This window comes from Ambystoma mexicanum, chromosome 9, assembly GCF_040938575.1.
Source record: "Ambystoma mexicanum isolate Mex_15411 chromosome 9, UKY_AmexF1_1, whole genome shotgun sequence".
In the NCBI taxonomy this organism is placed as follows: Eukaryota; Metazoa; Chordata; class Amphibia; order Caudata; family Ambystomatidae; genus Ambystoma; species Ambystoma mexicanum.
The window spans coordinates 649,949,018-649,970,658 of NC_090931.1; the positions used below are offsets into that span (position 1 = coordinate 649,949,018).

The window sequence follows — 21,641 nt, forward strand, 5'->3', positions numbered from 1 at the left end:
TCCAGGGGTGAAAGTAGTCAGCCAAAGGCCATGGAAAAGAGACCGTTTATTTGTTTTTGTTATTTGAACACGTCAGGTCCTCGAAGGCAAGAGACTTTCAAGTGAAATAAGACTTGACCATCGACGGCCCTGAGAGGTGAAAGCGGAACTGTCAGCTCGTGCTGAGAAAGCTCAAGTGTAGGCTATGCTATCTGGAATGGGACTGTTGGCTCGTGCTGAGAAAGCTTGAGAGTGTGCTGCGCTCCAAGATCCCACCTGGCCCCGTGCCCAAAACGTGGGGAAGGGAGACCCAAGGTACCAGATCCTAACATTATTTGAGAACACTTCTTTATTTTTCATGAAAACTATCCCACACTCCTTTTGGTACTAGTTGTAAGGTTAGGCAATAGGTTTCTTAGTATAGGCCCTTTTTATTTGACACAACGCCACTAGGACTGCCTTTTTCCATTTGATAGTCGACGCTTGCTCACATCTTAGATTTAGGTTTAGATTAGGTGTTTATCCACGTTGCATTCATTGTTCAATAAACACCCTTCAACTGTGATCACTTGTGTCCGTCTTACTTGTTGCCACCATGAGTTCCTTACACTGGAACCAGCCATAACATACCTAATTTGGCCAACAGTGAGGATCTGTTGAAACAAAAGAAAACCTCTTTTAGAACCAAGCTACACAGGCATTCCCTGTGCGAGTACCTCAGGGCTAATATTGTCCCGGCAGGACTAGATGTCTGCAATGAATCCTGCCTATTGCTAGGAGGATAAAGAGTACAAAAAACGTTTTGTTATATTGCGACAAAGTGTAGCCATGATTAATAGTTCTCAATATATCGACGGCTCAGCGCATCAGTACGGGTCTGCAGAGGGAACTTGACGCAGAAGAACAAATATCCCTGTCAAATTCTGCCATTTCAGAAGCCCAGTTGAGAGACATCGAGAAACTCTGATGATTTCAAGACAGCCTCCCTCGCCAAAAAGATTAAGACACTCTAAAGATATCTGAACATTTATGATTGAAGCAATTTACACTTATCTGGCCTCCAACTATTTAGAGACCCGTAATACCGACAGATCCCAGCAGCCGCTCTCAAACCAACAGACGCTGCATCACCTTTTTAGACTCAAGTAGTGATTCTCCGTCAGTGCAGTACTAAAACTACAATCCGTATCTCTCACCACCTGCCGCGACATGAGACCTTTTTTAAGCAAAGACCAGCCAAGAGGGCATCACTGGCACCCATACTTCCCCAGTTCCCAGGATGCGGGCCTCTGAGACAACAATGGTATCACAGGATAACGCCATGTCGGTAAAAGCAAATGACCCTAAACCTATTCTGTGGCCCGCTTCCAATTAGATAGTTGGTCTTTGTGATTTAGTACTAGACATACACCAGGGGACCGGCATCTTCCTTTCATTTAGAGCTGATGTATTTTGTTAGTCACACTATATTTCTACAGATGTAAGCATTATTTTTAGTATGTAGTTTGCATTTGTTAGCACTCCAGCCGAATTATGTTTCCTTGGGTGGATAATATTCACTATTATTTTCTGTTTTCTTTTTAAGACTCAATTCAAATTAAAACGTAGGTACTAGATTTTGTTTGCATTATATGTTGATTGCCATATTGTGTTTGATTTATTCCTGAAAGTGGTTTAACATAGGGTGACAACCACGTAACCTCCACTTGTGAGGTACAGGTAGTAAAGGCATCGATTCATTTGGAAGCAAGTTTACGTCAACTGGTGCCATAGAAACATACCTGTGCACTGTGTTGGAAAAGGCTGATAAGGGAGCATTAGGACACTTGTGGAACACATTTAAAGATTAATGGTTCATATGTAGTGGACAAAAAAATTCTAGTTTGCATCTCACGTTGTTAGATTCTTTGTATTAGCTCATTGATCCCAAGAAGGCATCTCCCGAGTTGGTTTAGCTCCTGCATATGATCATTAATTACATCAATGCAGTTCTTTTTTCACCCCCTTATTGTAGAAATAAAGCAGCCTTGATCCAAGATGTGGGGGTACCAGCCTAGTCTTCATTGTTTTCCTAATCGCAACAAATTATAGCAGATCAAACTGTGCCCAAGTGTTTATGTATAGAATTGTGTAGGTACAGAATCAGGTCCTGGAGCTTTGTCATCGATGGATTAAATGATAGTCCGTGTAATTGCCTTTATATTTTTCTTTAGTGCCTCTCCTGCCGTCAGATAAAGCGTGATTTGCCCTCTTCTAGAATCTACCACCACACCCATACTGTTTTCTCTGTGTGTGGAGGGCCATTAGGAATTCTCGCATATGTAGCTGTTCAGACACACATGTAGTAAGTGTAGTTTGTGACCTCATTCTCCTGCATTTACAAGTCTAATATTCTCACATTTTTAACATCATATGGAAATGGTCTTATGTGCTTTTTGCTAATTTCATAAAACATGTTCTTTGTAGTGTAGCTTTGAACTCCGATCATCCACAGTCACTTCCCCGTTCTATGTGAGGTTTATACCGCAGCTTGCCGCTATTTGCAAGGTCTCCAGGCACTCTTGGCGGGTCTCAAAGAAAGGGGCATGCGTTAGGTTAGTGGGGATATGTAAAATAGGTTTGCTGCTGGTACAACTGGTTTAATGGGATCCCGACTGTGTGACATTAGATGCCAGGGAATGTTAAATGGCTACAGTAATTCACTGCTGTTGTATGCACATATCACCAGGCAGCAGCAGGTAAATTCACAGTCAACATGGACGTGCTATTTGAAGACCAGCAAGGCTGTTCTACTGATGGGCAAAGGGATCATTCCAATTCCCATGTATTGGGAAGCTGAGTGATAAGTGAGCATGCACATGCAGATTAGTATCTAAACAAGCATTGACAAAGTCAACATTCTGGTTTTTGTATATGCATGGGGATAGCCAGAACATTCCTACTTGGCAATAACAGGTCAACAGCTGGAAAACCATTAGCTCATCCAAGCCCCACGCACTTTTCCCCTTCCCCCTCCCCTGCACTTGCGCAATCTAATGTCACCTGGCCTAGTAGAATCCTTGTCTCGGTCTTCCCTCTGTTCCCCCCTCCCTTGCCTCGTCGCGCCTTGAAACACAGGTATAGGCGCGTTATAAATGCCATATCATATGAAAGCAGTGCTTTGCAAATGCCTCTCCCATAACTAAACCACAAAAGCCCAAACTGTTGGCTTTGTCAATGCCCGTTTCACAGGATGCCGGTGCAAGGAACAGGTATAAATCAAATAGCTTAAAGCACACTTGGGCAAGCCATTTTATTACACAAATAGTGAATTTACAACTGCAATCAAAACCTGCTACAGTTCGATTTCACTACTTGATAAAGCTAGCTTAAAGAGATTACAGGAGAATGTGTTTTTTTCGGTGGGGAGAGGCCGGCAGTGGGTGGGAATGGCCATAGGGATAAGAATGGCCACAAGCAGTCAATGGGTGGGTAAATAACCAAACACCCAAAACCTTTGTGTCCCTCCTCCTCACATGCCATATCTCTTAGCTGTACTTCAATGCAATAGTTTGGTTCATTGGTGGCACTTACGCAGCATCTAATTTGCCAAAACTAAAAATAAAATAGCAATTCTCCTAACCGCAGAGAATCCCCAAATCGATGGCAACTACAGGTATTAACTGTAACCCATTTGTTATATATCAATGCCAGGTTGCATCAGAGGTTGAATTACAGTCAAAGTACACAGAAAACAGGAGGATCAGGTTTGTAATGTTGCCATTTTAACGGTTTGCTGTTTTGAGGAAATTAATCCACCCAGTGAAAGACATGGCGGGAGGGAATACTGTACGCAGAGAGCACTGCCCCTTTTGCCTTCATTCCCGGTCACTCACCCTGTCATTCAACCCCATTCCTCACGCCAGGCTGTATTTCCTACCTTTCAACTGATCGCTAACCCCTTTCACTATCCCACACCCCCACCTCCTCCGACATTCGCTCATTGTGCCACTCACCACCGGACACCCTTGCCTCTTTCGACGGTACCCACCCTGCCACCCCCCTGCATTCTTTCACAGAACAAACGTCCATGTGTTTTCATTTCGAAGCGGAGGAGTGAATGATGCAAAGTTTGACGCTATAATTGTTGCTGGCTCGGTCTAAATGTCTGCTTCCTTGCAAAACATCTTACTTTCAGAGGCTGCCCGGCCCCCGGAGGGGGCGCTAGAGGGACATCCTACACAGCGGGCTGTCCCCTCTGGCTGCCCCCCTTCCGGGGGTGGTCATTCTCTACTCTTCTTCCCCTTCGAGGCAAAAGAGGCGTCCCACAGGGCCTGACGTCTGGTAGCAAGCACTTGGGGACGCTTATAAGCCGGGGGAGGGGGGGCTGCAGTGGGTCAGTCTCTTTTCCAGCAGCCCCACCCACCCTCACCCCATGTTGGGTAGCATACGTTTTTAAATGAGGGAGAAATTGAGGAATTTTTCCAGTATGAAGTGGTGCGATCCGTATTAGGAGGTAGTTCAGTGACTGGTGAGGCGTTCACATGACCAAGTTAAGTGCAGGCATTCAAGAGTTAATAATGGTTAATAATCTGTCCATATGTATTGTGCATTGTATTTTTAGAGTGGTTTTTAATTATCTTTTTCTGTCGCATGCGGATTGTCGGGGCGGTCCTAGCCAGCGATGTGACGCTGCGGTTTTGGCTGTGAGCGGTTCAGGAATGGCCGGGCTCGAGCCAAATCCAAGTGATGGACACAGACTCCCCCCCTCCAGGGCAGTTTAGGCTACAGCATCTGGCGTCAGTGGTCTTGAGAATGTTTACCGACTGCCAGTCAGAACCAGAAGCGTATGTCCACTTGTGCCCCGGGGCAGACCGGGAATGACACAGGCCATCCTGTAAATGTATATTACATTACTTTAGTATGTGGCTGGGACCGTCCCATTTTATGTTGCTCCAAATAAAACTGCGACCTTGTGTTTTCAAATACTTTACAAAGGTGTCTGTGGTTATTGTGTAATGCGATATATGACAAGCTGTGGGGGAATTGCCCCGCTATGTAGTGAAGACCTTTTGGTGCTATTCCATTCTGTAGAACTTCCTAACATGCATTTCCCAAAGTTCCGCATTTGGGGAGTTTCACCGGATCTTTTCCCAGCCTTACTGCAAGGAGTTCCTCCGAGGCGTGGGGGGATGTCAGACCCAACTCGCAGCTGCCACGAGGAGGCCTCTGGAAACTGCCAGATGGTGCTGGGATGGCCTAAAGGAGGGGTAGGTGACTTAGGCAAGGTCCACCTGTCCCCAACAGTACACCACGAGGCCCTGCAAACATACTCTTGGTCACCCAGTATGGTCTCCTGTGGTCTAGCTTGCACCCACTCTGCATACTATAAATAAAACTCCCTCTGGTTAAGTTTCCAATAAAATGTGGTTTGTAAATAAATCTCTTTGGCACAGGGGATAAGGAATTCAATCAGGAGTAAATCACCTTTATTCTGTAAACAACCAGGCTTGAACTGACCTATAGGGCAATGCCCGAACCAAAAACGCAAAATGCTAGTGTGGAACAGTTATTTTTACTTTTTTAAAAATCAAAGTAGGCCACTTTTTTGGCCAATGTGTACCCTTGGGTACTATTCAAGCAGTCTGTCAAATGAGAAATGAATTGCCATTTACAACTGTGGGCCACTTTTTCGTTGGAGCACGAGAATTGTATACCCCAGTCCAACTCTGTAAATAGCGAAACCCGGCCCAGTGTGCTTAATAGCTCTTATGGGGTCATTTATGGTTACAGCTCCTCTGCAGCCTGCTTGTTCTGTCATAATCTCTAGCTACTAACCCCGCTGCGATGAACAGCTAAGAGTGCGCACCTTTTTCCTATGCCGGCACAATCTTCTCAAACTAAAGGCCTCGCTTGCTTTAAATGTGCTTAAGCTGGCAACAGACACCCTCAAGTGTTAACTTATCCCTGAACTCTTCAGCCGGCCCTGAATCACCCATGAGAGCACATGCGACGAAGTGTAGGAGGACAAATAGCACCAATGTAGACTTCCTAGTATAGTTGAGGGAGTTGGGTCATAAGGCCTAATTGTTAGGCACCAAAAGACAGCGCTCGTTTGTGAATGCGTGTCCTGTTTGGATGCTCAATATGGTTTTGAATTCACACGGACATGTTACCTGATGAAATGAGATAAAATGCAGAATGTTAATAGATGCAGAAGAACCAATAGTACAAGAAGGATTTACCTTCAGGTTGCCTGCCAGGGCGCTTGCCGTCATCGTGGTGTTTTGCGGTATTATGGGTTATGAGGCAGTTCGACATCTGCATTTCCCCTCTCTCCTTCTCATAATCAGCTGCAGCTGGACCGTATTTGAACTTTACGGTTTTCCTACTCATTTGCCAACAACTAGACCGCTGCGTTGGGGCCCAGTCTTCCCGATCCTCATTATGCTGCTGTTCTTTTTCATGTCGGTCATTAAGGAGTTGCTTTCTGAATGACTTGAAGGATGTGTATATTGAGCCTCTTGGGTGGGGAGGGATTCTCGCTACTCCCTGCTTCTTCCTCGTAGATCGAAAGCACGACGAAGTTCCCAAACCGAGTCTTCTGATATTCAGGGGAGGAATTGGTCTGGAACAAGCCAGAGCGCATCTTGCCAGAGCGCTGTTCCTTGTAGATTGTCATTCTTAAGGTCCCAAAATGCACTTTGTTTTTATGCAAATTGGCCAGTACCCTAGATTCAAGCATGCATATAATTCAACACTTAGCTCCCCCCAGACCCTCCCACATCTCAACCCCTTTCGCCTGCTTGCGAAAGAGCGGGGTCCCCCCCCCCCCAGTAAATTGGGCCAGTTTCCAGCACTGTATGAAATAGCCAACTCCATGAACCTCTTCAGAGTTCAGTCAACTCTGATCCTGAGCTCTTTGGCATGGCCTCACTCCGTGCTAAAAGAACAAATGAGCCTTCTGCTGCAGAGGTCTTTAAATAAGCAGCATATCGTGTCCTCCCTCCTCCATAACAGAAGACCCGAGATCCAACCCTCAAGATACCAGCCTCCTAAATCCTACAAACCAAACTGTCTCCAAAAACTATTAATGTTCTGTGTGCTGCTCATAAATACTGATAGTGTTCTCCTTAGACCGAGAGGTGGAAAACGTGTTTTAAAGCAGTACAGGTGTTCCTTCTGGTATCACTCTGCAGCACCCGTGAGAATGGGGGAGGAGGGAGAACACATGGCACTTGGCGTTTTGCATAAAATCAAAGTTCATGTTGGGAAAATAATAAACATTCTAATATATGAAATGTTTGTGGCAGGGATTGGAGCCTGCAAACTTTTGCCCAAATGATGTACGTTTGGGGGGGGGGGGGGGGCGGGGGAAGTCCCATTAAGATATTAACGAATGAAATAATAACAAAAACATGTTTTTATTAAACATATGTTTCATTTGGAGGATCCCCAAACCCCCCCCCGTATTTCCTTTGTTTATACCCCCAGCCAAACCCCCTCCTCACCCCCCCCCCAGCCCAGGGTCGACAGTTGCAAATGGCAATTCATGCCTTTTGTGACAGACCGAGTAGTACCCAAAGGGGAGTTTTTTGATAAAATGTGAGGCAAATTGTGCATTTTAAAGAATATTTATTTAGCAACACTGGTCAGAACTACTAGCTGCAGAGTGAAGTAACAAACTGGCCCACATCGCTCAAAAAAAAGTGGTCCACTTTGGCCCACACCAGCATTTTGCATTTTTGATTTGGCCAAGGGCCTATTGCCCTATAGGCCAGTCCGGGCCCGCCTACTCCCATATGTTAAAAGTAATTTTTCGATTAAAAAAGTTTCTTTAAAAATGTTATTTTGGATTTGTTTGGATATCCCCAGGGGTGTCAAGTTCTGGCTGCCCCATCAGCACGCTGCTTCTCTACCACATAAGGAATGCGCTGACATAAGATTTCTCTGGATGCTTGTAGTACTTGGGGAGCCCCATCAGCACCCTGACTAACAGTTTTTGGAGTGTAACGGGGCTCAGTGAGCCCCAGCCCACTTAAAGCTGTGAATGCACCTAGCCTCCCTTTTAACATTGGCCCCGGTATCCTGGTGGAAGGGGGGGTGGGGGCTCTTTGACTTGGCACGCATTCCATCCGCAACCCTCCCCCACCACCCCCCCATGGCTTGATGTGAGATTTCTCTGTTTGTTTTGACCATTCTCCCATAATCACGTCCATTGGATGGAGGTAACATTGCTTTGTCCTATGTATGTGGTAACTTACCCCCGACGGACTGTGCATGCCAGACACAAAGAGCAGCAGCAGGACGAGGAAGGACTTCTCCATTGCTCTGAAACAGAAGACACAGTGATTGAGTCCATGGCACTGGAATACAGAAGCAAAACAGAACACCCGAGCTTATACTACAAGGAGGTGTTAAAAAAAAAAAAACAGACGACGACTATGGTCTTATCTGACCCCCACACTGATGGCAGGAGACACGTGTGCCATGCCACATGCTGTGTAGATTTTGCCCTTTCGTTTCAATGCAGCTCAACACGGAGGGAAGACATTTTCTGTTCACTGTCCTCCATAATCTCCCAGCTTCTTTTCAATTGGGTGTATGCAGTGCATATGAACATGGGTGAATGGCCTGGCTGTAGCGAAGGGTGGAGCCTCTACGCCCTCACAGAGATCGTCTTCCTCCAGATGAAGTACCAAAACACAAGCTCAGGAGGTACACGTTGCACAAGCTGAGGGAAGCTTTTCTATTGCCCACGAGGAGCTCTGCTGAAAGCAAACTAGAATGTAGCCTGGACGTGTGGGGTTAACACTACTGGGGGAAACATTTCTAGCTCTTGTGTAGTCACATGACCGGGCACAAGAACAAGAAATGGGTCACATCATTTTTTTCACAGTCTATGTCCGGTCCTGGGGTCTAAACCTGTGGTCGAAGTGTACGAAAAGAAGTAGTGGAATTCTATGTCAAGACTTGGAGGCTCAGATTATGCTCCGACTTCTCTTTACTAACTCGAGCAGCAACAATAATAAAGCAACAATCATGGAAAACAATAGGAGAAAACTACAAATCCCAGCAAAACCCAACATATTTGTAGTTCGTTTTCCATAGGTTGTAATAAACACGTGATCTTCTCCAATCAGCATCACTGCTCCCTTATAACATGTAATAACTCCAAAGTCCTTCCTCTTTCTTTGCTGCTCGAGCAGCCATAAGTGTCCTTTATTTACTTGTATATTACTAATGATTTAAATTGTGTTATGTATTGTCTTTGTTATGAATGCACAGCACGCACGCAAGCATAGCTAGGCTTTCAGCGCTCAGGGTTGTTGGCGGAATACATCCGCAGGGAAGACGTGACGGGACTTTCGTTCTGGCGTCAGTTCCCTCGTTAGGAGGCACTGTAGACACGAAAGTTCGCTACGGGACTCCTGGAGTTCCGTCGCCATTGCAAACTTGCGTTTGAAGAGGAAAGATGCGTTGGGAATCACGGAAAGATTTATATCAACATTCTGAGCTTTTAAGCTCGCAAAAGCATCGTTGCCCTGAGCGCGGGTCTGTTATTGCAGTAGGAAGGCACCAGCTGGTTTCATTAGCCGCGGGTGCCACCTAGTGGCGAATACTGGTATCGCAGGCAGGAAAATCCGTTTTGAAGCCTGAAACTGTGTAATCCAAGTGAAAAAAGCACATTGACCCCTCATCATTCTGCCTGCTGGGGAGGAGGTATTGAAAGATTGTGGAATCTTATTGACGGGCTCAGTCCCAGGCAAGACTGCCATTGGTGCAGAGACTCGCCTAGCTACAAAAATACATTTATTGTGACGGGAGCAGCCCAAAAGGCACTTCTATAATGCTACTAAGCCTTTACTAATATGAGTGATTACACCGACGATTCCGAAGGTCCTCATGTCAGTGGGCTGCGTATGAGTGAGGCAGTCCAGAGGATGCAGAGTGCCGAGAAGCCCCGAGAAGAGAGGGGCATTTTGCGAAGCCTGGCAGCTTTGTCCCAGGGCAAGGCTCGCAAGAAGACCGGGGGAAGCAAACGTAAGATCCGCAGGGACCGTAGTGCCCAGACCCCCCGGGTTCACCCCTCAGATCGGGGAAAAGGAAGGCGAGATCTTGCAAAAGGCGTGGCACTAGCTCAAGCGAGTCGGATGACAACTACTGCAAGAGCAGTTCTAGATCTGAGGATTACACCTCATCAGAAGACCAAAACTCCCCTGAAGAGGATGAAAGCCAGCCTAAAAAGAAAGGCAGGAGGGAAGGAGGAGGATCCTCTCAAGGATGAGTTTGATCCTGATTACCTTATTCATCCTAGGTCCAATGAATGGGACCCTCCGGAGAAGATCGCGGAGTACATCAGACGACGCTTGTGGGTGCCGCTGAGTAAACAGGCAAGATCCAAATTGAGGTCAGAGTGTCCAAGACCCAGGGTTCCGGACGGGGTAGCGGAGACCCCTGAAATCGATGAGAATCCTGACGTTCCTGGGCCGGTTCGGCAGGGACGTAAAGAGGGGCATCGACAGGTCCTGGCGGTCCTGTCAGGATAAGTTGCTGGACATGCTAGGGCCGGTTACAAGGATCTGGCAGCTGGCGGAGGAGGCGAAGGCCAAGAAAGAGCCCATGGACCCGGACATTGTAGCTGGCTGGGCTCAGAGGATCCTCTGCCTGCTCGGTAACGCAAATACGGCGTTAGCCACCGAAAGAAGGTGGTCTATCCTAATGAAATTGGATTCCAGACTTGGGGAGATGGCGACATCCGAACAAGCGACAGCAGCAAAGGGCAAGCTCTTTGGGGACCTATTCATTAAGGACATGGCGAAATTCGCCAGCATATATGTCTCGATGGATAGGGCCCAATCTTCGCTGAAGAAGATTTTCGGCCGAAGAATTTTCAACAGGGCTGGAGGAGGAAGGGGCCGCTCGTCCAGCCGTTAGTATAGAGGCTCCTACAAAGACAGAGCTTCTTGGAAGCAGGAAGACCGGAGATCCAACCCCTTCTTCCCTTCCAGTGGAAGAGGCAGGGGTGGAGGTTGGAGGAACAATGGCAGCCAACAGCCCCAGAATAATTCAGGTGAGAGACGTGGAAATTATAAAAAGGTCAGATGTGAGTATTCCTCCAGCAGGAGGGAAGAGTGCGATTGCATGTCGAAATATTGGAGGAGTTGTCCTCAGACGCTTGGTTAAGACAGACCGTGAGAGGATTTCAGTTAGAGTTTTGGCAAGAGCCATATCAGGAAGTGTTGCAGAGGCAGATAAAGTTCAGCAAAGAAGATGAGGAACTTTTAGACAAGGAAGTAGAGTTACTAAGGGTAAAGAATGCAATAGGTCCAGCCTCAAAAGGTCCAGGGGGTTTCGTAAGCAATCTGTTTTTGGTGAAAAGGAAAAACAAGTTAAGACCAGTGATAAACCTGAGGGGTTTGAATTACTTTCTAGTGTACAGGCACTTCAAGATGGAAGGGATCCATCTTCTAAGGGATGTTCTTCAACAGGGAGACTGGTTAGCAAGGATAGACCTCAGAGATGCGTACCTAACGATTCCAATTCAGAGCAGACAAAACATCTGCAGTTTTTATGGAAAGGACGTAAATGGGAGTTCAAATGTCTTCCGTTTGGGTTGGCGTCAGCGCCAAGGTGTTTCACCAAGCTATTGAGACCAGTGATGGCATACCTGAGAGAGCAGGGGGAATCGGGCTGATTATTTACCTGGACGACATATGTCTAATGTGCCAGGACAAAGGAGTTCTAGTACGACAGGTTCAGCTGGCCACGGTGTTACTGCAGCAGCTAGGATTTCTGATAAACTGGGAAAAATCGGAGTTAGAGCCAGCCCAGGAGATGGAATTTCTGGGGTTCAGCTTAGAGACGACTCAGGGCATTCTCAAGCTCCCGTTGGTCAAAGTGAACTCAGTCAAGAAGGAGATCAGGGGGATGATGACGAAGCAAGAGGTTTCATTGAGGGAAATAGCGAGACTTGTAGGTTGTCTGTCATCATCAATCCACATCAATTGCCTGGAGCTTCTGGCGGGCTCCTTCGCGATTCAGTGCTGGACATGGGAAGGAGCGAAAACGGCCATTCTGTTGAAAATGGACAACGTTTCAGCAGTCGGATATATAAATCGACTGGGCGGAACGAGATCGCAGAGGCTGACGGAGATGGCCAAAGAGTTTTGGCAGATATGCCTCCAGAAGGGAATAAGTGAGAGCGGAACACTTGCCTGGGGAGCTCAATCTGGTAGCAGATTGGAACTCGAGATAGATGAGGGACTCCAGCGATTGGCAGCTGGACGACTCAGTATTCCAGGAGATAATGCGTCGCAGGGGTCAGTGCCAGACGGATCTGTTCGCTTCCAGGTTGAACAAGAAGATCTCCAGGTTTTACAGTTGGAGGCCGGATCCGGAAGCGACAGCGACAGATGCATTTCTCCAGGTCTGGGGACCAGCAAGAGAATGCATTTCCCCCGTTCGCCATGATAGCGCGCGCAGTAGTGCAAGTCAGGCGTCAATTAGCCACAGTGATTTTGATAACACCAAACTGGAGAGGTCAGGCTTGGTTTCCAGATCTTCTGGAGTTGTCGTTCGAAGCTCCTATTCGTTTGCCAGACAGGAAGGATATATTGGTAAATCCGGCAGGAGAGATTCATCCATTGGTCAGGTCAGGGAGCTAGAGTCTCATAGCTTGGGCGATTTCAGGAAAAATTGGTCTAAGCCAGGACTTTCAGGCACAGCTCAGGAGTTCATCAGGGAGTCATGGGCTCCGGCTACGGGGAAGGCATATAGAGTGGCATGGAATAGATGGAGTGATTGGTGTCTGGAGAGACAGGTTTATCCCGTACATACAGATGTAGTACACAGAGAATTTTTTTAGCAGCGCTGGCGACGGCTTGCAGGACCATTAACAATAATAGATCAGCGATTTCAGCAGGTCATGTGTACATTGAGAATAAGCCGGTAGGTGAACATCCTCTAGTATGTAAGCTTCTGAAAGGCATCAGATGCATGAGACCTCCCGCTCCTAGATACTCTCGTTTATGGGATGCGAGTATAGTGTTGAAAATGTTTGAGGATTGGCCGGACAACGAGTTCTTGTCCCGGAAGGCGTTGTGGGCCAAGTTAACTACCCTTTTGTGTCTTATTTCTTGTAAGAGAGTATCTGATGTGAAGGCTTTAGAAGTAACTAGGAAATCCTTTTCACCTTCAGGGGTAATATTTTACATAGAGAGGAGAACAAAGACAAATATTACGTCTGTTGAGTACATGGCTTTTCTGGGCAAACCTAAATTGTGTCCAGTTAGATGCTTGGAAGTGTATGAACAAAAAGCTAATGAGGTGAGACCTGCGGGAGAGAGTCAGTTGTTGATAGCGATTAGGAAACCTTTTAGAGCAGTAGCGTCAGCCACCTTGTTGAGATGGGTCAGGTGGTGCATGGCCAAAGCAGGGCTAGATGTAAAGCAGTTCGGCGCACATTCTACACGAGGAGCTATGGCATCATCGGCTTTCTTGGCAGGAGCTCGCCTGGAAGATATTCTAAAGGCGGCAGACTGGTCTAATGAGGAGACGTTTAAGAATTTCTACTTTAGACCAGTAGAGCAAGTAGCGTCGTTGGTGGTAGGTAAGCTTTAAACGAGCATAATTTGAGCCTCCGAGTCTTGACATAGAATACAGATTTTCCACACATTCGTTACAGAAAGTCATGATTCTATTAAAGACTCGGAGGCGAAAGATTATTCCACCCAATTTCAATTGCTGTTATACAAATAATGATGTCATATTTGTAAATAATGCAATATTGTATGTGTGAGGATAATGTTATTGTTATGCGATTGCCCACCCGTTCGCAATGAGATTGGTAATGGCTTATATTTGTTTCAGGGACAGAGCAGAAAGCGACGCCTTGAGAAGATTATAAGGGGGATTAAGTTGTCTACCGGTTGGGGCGCAAGTTTATTAGTCCAGCGAAAGAAAGAGGAAGGACTTGGAGTTATTACATGTTATAAGGGAGACGTGATGCTGATTGGAGAAGATCACGTGTTTATTACAACCTATGGAAAACGAACTACAAATATATTGGGTTTTGCTGGGATTTGTAGTTTTCTCCTATTGTTTTCCATGATTGTTGGTTTATTATTGTTGCTGCTCGAGTTAGTAAAGAGAAGTCAGAGCATAATCTTTCGCCTCCGAGTCTTTAATAGAATCATGACTTTCTGTAACGAATGTGTGGAAAATCTGTACTATATTCCCTAATGGCATGCCCCCGCTCCACACAATACCCATAGCCACGCCCCCTCTCGTGCACAATACAACCCCCCAAACACATGCCTGCTGCTAAAGGGAACGTTCAGTACAGGGAACTAAAGAGCAAGTTTCAACTTCTTCCAACACTTATTTTAAAAAACAAACATTCCAGAACGGTTTTTTTTAAAAATAAAAGTATAGGAACAGTAAAACTTAAGAATAAAATAATTTAAATTAGAGTAGCACCGCTCCCGCCCACTGGTCTAAAGTGTAGATGGTTGAAACCATGACACACACAGACCGGCTTAAAGAGTACTTTAAGCTTAAAAGTGGGCAAAGGGCACCTGCACATTGTTCAAGGTAGCAGTTTTTGGAGTTTAGGGGTTGGGAGAATGTGGACAATGGAAATGGCTGAAAATACGATCAATTCTGGAGCGTGCCAACTGGTTGTGACTGCAAGGATGACACATTCTAGACCTCTTCTCTCCCCTCCTCTTTGATCCCCATCCACCATTAGGTTAGTTAATTACAATCAGATCATATGCCCGCAGTCAGAATTGTCCCAATGGCTCTGCCGGGGTAAGGCAGGGCATTGGGAATAATTCTAGAGAGCAGGGTATTGTCCCTCTCGTTAATTATCCAACTATCAGCGGGCCTCTGAGGAGGACAGACTCAGAACAGGAAGGGGGTTTGGAGGGAGTGGACTGACTAAGGCACAGAGTTAAAAGCCCTGCACTTGAATTGTCACAAGTACCACCCTCCGGGGGGAGGGGTGGCAAGGGGTGATGTCGACCCCCTGCTTCACCTTGGTGTCCTCCTAGCCCCCTTGGCTTCCTGTGCAGGCCACATTAATTTCAATGCGCTGGCCCTGGCACGCACTCACCACACGCACAAACACTCACACATTTGGGTCATCGGACACGGTGCACAGGGACTGCAGCAGCATGGTGGAACCCGGAGGCAGTGCCATCAGGGGCGCGGAGGCGGACGCTGGTGGTGGCCCGCTGATTGAAGTCCCAGAGTGACACAGACCGTATCAGTTACAGTAAGTTACAGTTTCTTGCTTCCTCCACAATTATCCACCCCACCCTCCTGTGTCAATCCTGCAACTGCAAGCCAGAGCCTGCGGGATGATCATGATCCACCCGGACCCATCCATTTGCAAAATGGACATGTCGGGGAAATTGTATCATCATTATCATGCAGGTGCCAGGGAGAGAGTGAGTGATGTTAGGGTGCCGGGCCTGGCTGCGCTGGCTGGGAGGGTGGAGGCTGGGTGCAGGTGCCCATGCATGCATGCAGCCAGCCTTATGCTCTCATGTGCACAAATTAAAATCACACTATGGTGCGATATAACACTCTGCTACTGACTGCACTTAGCAGTTTCCATTTCTCCACAGTCCCCGGGGCCAGCACGACTCAGGCCTGCCTGCAGACTAGAGTCTCCAAACTATCGGGAGCTGCTGCTGCGACACGTGCAACTGTTAGTCGGTTGCCAGGCACAGACATTTGCTATAAAATGTAGCAAATATCCTTCCCATCACATACAGTGCAGCGTATCCCTTTGGACCAGAGAGCTCTGTACCGGCACGCCACACCACACACACTCCGTCTGAGTCTGTGTCTGCCAGCAGCCCCTGCAGCACTCCAAGCCCAGCCTGCCTCCTACAGTCAGTGTACTGACTGACTGCAAGCCTGCACTTCACCTCCCTGCCCAGCTGGTCCGGGACCGCGGTGGCCACCCGTGCCATCTGACTCGTCGACGACTACTCGGCGCAAGTGTGTCTCGGTTTGAGCCATGCCAGCCAGCCCACAGCTCCACCGGACATGCCACTGCGCTACCCACTGCCAGCTACGAGGCCGTCTCATCGACTCTGTCAGAGTGAGTGTAGTTAGTGGTGCCTGAGAGACCCGGAGTCAACTACTAACTAGTAAGGAAGTACTCTGTACTGCTGCTGACAGACTGTGGTGTGCTGCCTGCTTACCATCACAGGTGCGTGATGCGCGATGTGCATGTGCGGCTAGACTCTCTTCAAACTAGCTGTGCAGTGGGTAATGGCAACGGTGTATTTTTAATTGTGTTGTGTTAGCACCCCCAACAACCCCAAGTTTCAAAGGAGTCGATTATGGATCTATATTGCTCAGCCTGCACCCTCGAGGCCATGAAACAGAAGTGCCATTAATTGCAAAAAAAATAAAGTAAAATAATTGCGTGAATCAACAAAGGCGATGCTGCTGCTTTGCTAAATGACAAAGGCCTACCCTACGCCCATCCCAAGCGACCGGATATGCAAAGGGCTGAAAAGGAGGCATTATCCGATGGCTATATAGGCACAGTGCTTTTTACTAACACATGCCATGCATCATAGTGCATAGAAGTAATTCCGAGTTGGTGGCTTAGTGCATTACAAAATGATGTAAAGGCTTTATTCTGTTGCTAGCATGATGGATGAATAATGAATAGATGAGTCAGACTGGCTCAGGGCTGCAGAGGCGGTGGCTATATACACACTGCTTTTTCCAAACGCATGCCATGCAATACAACGTAATTCAGTCCTGCGCCTGGAAGTCATTCAGAGTTAGTTGGCGGCTTGGCACGTTACAAAATGATGTAAAGGGTTTATTCTGTTACTACCACGATGGATGAATAATGAATTGATGAGTCGTATTGCACCAGGGCTGCAGACTAGAGTCTCACTCACGTCCACCGTACCATGTAGAATACATACCAGAACCGGTTTGGTGCCTTCTATAATGGCTTGGTAGGGTGAAATGGGAGGGTAAGGGTGCCAGAGCTGCTGTGCTAGTGGGTGGTTATGAATGATTAAAAGCCTTCCAGCCATAGCTATTTGGGTTTTGCTATGGTAAAGGGACTGAAAAGTGATGCACTCACTGCTTATGATGTGGGGTTTTTGGTTATGGTAGTTCATGAACGTTTGATAACTGCACAGTATGTTTGGCTACACTACATACATGTGTTTATGTGCGCGAGCACATTGCGGTTTTGCAATAGCAACACACCATGTTATGTCACAGTAGTCCAACATCAATCTATTTAAATCAACATCAACGCCATACTTAAGTTGGACATGACCCTGTCACTTACTCCTAGGAAAAGGGGAAAAGAAAATTTTCCTGTGTCACTTTTGAACTTGTCCATTAAAATTTGCTAAATTTTGAAGGCAGGTCCCTGAACGCTCACACCAGAGAGAATACAACCCGCTAGGGAAGAAAGGAGCAAGTCGATCTTGTAAGGATAACACGTTTTAATCTAACACACAGATGAAAGCAACAGCAAAGAACTCTGCTGCTAAGAAAGTGCCACCAAAAAGAGGTACAAGCAGAAACCTTTTAAAAGGTAGTGTCATAATGACGCAACATACAGTAAAAATCTGCCCGGCTGATTGGATGGACCCTATACATGTTCTACCTTTACCCATAAGGGATGCCAGTCTATTGGTCACAGCCCAGTCCGTCCGTCCGTCTTCTATCACGTGGGTGCTGCAGGGTGCATCATCTTCTCATGTCGAAAGTAAGAAAACAAATTAATTGTACTCCTACCCTACAAATATTTTATCACTCGTACTGTGCACTTGGCAGGCCTCTAGACAGACATGCAATTCCGCATTTACTGCACAGGCATTCACTTCTACCTATGGTTACTAATATCTATGAAAAATAGCAATGCTGTTCACGCCTTATGCTGTACTATGTGGATACACTTCATTTGGTTATATTGGAGTGGGATCCTGTTAAACTGGGAGGTGTCCCTTATCACCATCCCCCCTGGCCCATCATAGTGCTTCAAATGCATCTCGCCTCACTCTAAAGCGACTACGGGGGGGGCGGGGGGGGATGGGATGGGGCTGGCACCTTCCCGCCATTCCCCAGTTTCGTTACTTCTACAGTAACGAACTCTGGGATTCCTTTGCCATATGTGGAAGCACGGACGGGGAGTGGGAGTGCAGAGTTCCCTTTATTGGCACCCAGGCCCTATACACTGACCGCAAACTCTCCCTCCTACGTGCATACTCTTCAGGTGAGCAAGTAACCTTATAGAACAACCTCCCAGCTCAGATTAGATCAATCGATAGACATACGGCCTTCCGCAAGGCCTTAAAAACCAACCTCTTCATCTAAAGACCCCGTCATTCTAGGTATGCATTCCTACTGTATCACCTTGTATAGAAGTACATCTGCATTGCCACCTGTTACCTAGACAAGCAAATGCACCTAAGCGAATGTATTTAAATATACCTGTTGGGGCCGCTTACTGTAACCCTCAAGCAAGCCTTCTTAAAATCTTCTTATAGCGCCTCGTTGCCTGTGGGCTGTAGTGTGCTCTACAAATGCTAAAATAATAATATTAATGCAGCCTCTCTCCCTCCCGGCCATGTCCACTTAAAACCTCTATAATTTTCTGGGTCAGGGGGTGGGGAAATTGTAGTGTGGTATACAGGATCAACTGCATATACATACGGGATGGGGATCATTTCATACTTGGGGCCACCCTGAGGGACATCAGTTTGCACTTCAATATTTTTTGTTTTGCAGGGTGCTTATGAAACCCCAATTGATAGCGCAAAAAATTGCGCTATCAGATGCCACATTGGCACACCATCGAAGGGCCAGCTGACAGGTGCAGAAAACAACAAGGATGAACACAATGAACATCTTCACAATCGCTCTGAGCCACGACGGGGCCCAGTTGAATACCATAGTAAACCAATCACTGTCCTGTATTCCTCCCTCCTTCTTGAGAACACCCAGGCCATGGACAGCTGCCATGATGCGAGATAATGATGCATTCTCTGCATCTTCTGGAGACACGAATGTGCCGCAGGAATCGCCAAACCTTTTGCATACCTCACCTTCCATCGCCATTAACATGTCCAACACACCGATTTTGCATCGTCATAAGTATTAATGTACGCAACTTAACCTTGATCACATTGAACACGTTATCCGAGTCGTTCGCGTGCTGGACCAGTTCCCATCTTACGAACTGCAACCAAGCCACGGCCTGCAAAAGTAAAGATGCAAAATAGGATTCTGCTGAGCTGAAGAGCCTGTATTCTTCCAGTATTCAGCAAGCAATGTGGAATAGTCTTTGAATATGTAATTCAATCTTTTCATCCTCTGCAGTTGTTGGAACTGTCCTTTCCCAAGCCGGATATGGGCTCTCATGTGAGCACCAGACCCTTAGATCTTCATTTTCGACAGTTGGGAGACTAGCTGGTCCCTTGGCAGGCAGTGATCCCTTTTCAGGTGTTCTTCTGGGATTGCTAATAGTGCTGAGTGCAATGTTGCCAGCAAACAACAGCCCCTCCATTATAGTGGGAGGTGCAAATAGGCTTGTCGGCCACATACCCAGGAGTAATCCATCAGCGCTGCTGTTCCTTTCTTCATGTCTGATCAAGAGTCTTATTGCAATGTTGGTTTGAGCCAACAAAGACTGTACCTTTGCTGCGGAAAAAAAGAGTCTATATTCTCTTTCTTGTGCACTCAGACTGGCTTTTCCATTGTTGCAATCCACGTCAACTTTGTGATATGCTCTGTCCAGATTTGTGCACAGAAATTGTCCACGTGTGTAATTGTTTCTTTGCTGTATGTTACCAGTTCTTCTGCCAATCAAGGCTGTGTAGTGTCCTGCCAGTCATTATTGACATGTGTCTGCCCTTTCACCATCAGATAGGGTAGCTCCACACACTTGTTTTTTGGATCGTCGTTGCATTTTACAACATCTGCACCTACCATTTGCAGTTGCACACTATGTGCCTGAAACGTTCCTTTTATCCTGCATAGCGCAAGATGAACTAGGCATTGTGCATCTATAATTGGGACTACTTCTACTAACACATTGGGAGCCCCTGACGCGCGTGGAATGAGTGAACACACATAACAGCTTCTATTCACGTTTCTCCCCACTCCACTCATATCAGAATACCATGAGTTGGTGAACTCAGGATGATGACTATCCTCAATCGCATCAAAACCCACCCCTTGATACGCGTCATAATTTTGTCATACTTCTCTTTTCATTCTTCTATGCACACTCCGGGATGGCCGCTTTAATAGTGCTATCGGAAATAACATATTGTTTTGCAGTGGTAGACAATCTCCTACTTGCTTGCAGAGAACACCCTATTCACTGTTGCCCCCACTGACATAGTGTGCTTATTAGAGTCATTAAATTAATTTGTATTAATATTGTTAGTGTTCACATTAGTGTTAATACATGTAAATCCACTCATTAGCATTCATAGGACCTCCTTCTATGACACCCTTCCCCAATACACTCCCAAAAGTACTAGCAATATCACACAGACCTACAGCCATAGCCTATCCACAACAACAAACATAGGTCCATATTCTCTCATTTGGGCATCTGCACCTCGGGTACCTACTTAAAAAATTATGAACATTAGCCACGTCCATCTTCTTTCCTAAAATGAAATCACAGACAAGACAACGAAAAGGGAGAAACATACAAGACGTACTTTGCATATAAAGAAAGAAGGAAGAGGGAGAGCACACCCAAAAAAAAGAAAGATAGAGCTAGCAGCCGAGCTTTGGCCTGCCACTGGAGCGTGATACCGCACACGTATGGTCCCTGGACAGGCCGGTGAGGTTGTCTGGGTACACGTACTGCTACTCCTCGTTTTGCGATAACTGATGCATCAGTGTGTTCTCTGGAGGTGCCATACGGACGTCAGAGGTGGACCCAGTAGCGGAATTCCTTGAGTCCAACGGAATGGGGAGTACAAAACACCACCTCATAGGGCCCTTGGAACCAAAGGTTATTCCACCCGTGTACGAAATTGCAGACGTAAATGAAGTCCCCAGGCTGCAGTGGTTGTGTGGTCATATGCTTGGGACCTGTCACCGTAATAGCCTCAGCATCAGCTGTCTGTCACAATCATGGGAGGAGCAATCTGTCAGACATTTAATGGCCCTAGTTAGTGTAGTCAAATACTCCTTGAACTCCTCGCCTAGCACCGCTGCAGCCTTATGTGCGTCTGAAGCCCTTCTTACAGGGGATATCGGAGTAGGCATACACCGGCCAGTGACCACTTCATGAGGTAGTCTTTACTTGGCTGCATGAATAAACTGAAAAGGACCAGGGGCAAACAGTGCAACCAGTCTTTCTTCAACAGGGTACACAGTTTGGATAATTTTGAGTTATTCAAACTTTGTAAGTCCATTTATTCTCGCCACAAAGCCATTGGCCTGTGGGTGGTAAATCGAACACATGCGTTGCTTGATGCCAACTAGTGCTGCAAAATGCTGGAATAAAGCATTGAAGAAACATGTGCCATTGTCTGACCCGACCTTAAAACCTCGCATCACTGGAAGACTTCCCACACTAAAAAACCTAGCAGCAGACTTGGCATCAGAGTGTGCACAGGGCCCTGCTTCCACCCACCTTGAGAAAGGACAGACCACTA

At 46.7% G+C, this 21,641-nt stretch overlaps 1 protein-coding gene across 2 annotated transcripts in view; it reads right to left on the bottom strand.

Moving 5' to 3' along the window:
- Nucleotides 1–21,641, bottom strand: part of SERPINF2 (serpin family F member 2) — a 236,873-nt gene that overhangs the window by 110,014 nt on the left and 105,218 nt on the right. For both annotated transcript variants that reach the window (XM_069615370.1, XM_069615369.1), the window contains exon 2: nucleotides 8,223–8,289. In XM_069615370.1, the coding sequence (XP_069471471.1) occupies nucleotides 8,223–8,285 (63 nt within the window). In that variant the 5' untranslated portion in view covers nucleotides 8,286–8,289. The remainder of the gene's footprint in view (nucleotides 1–8,222; nucleotides 8,290–21,641) is intronic.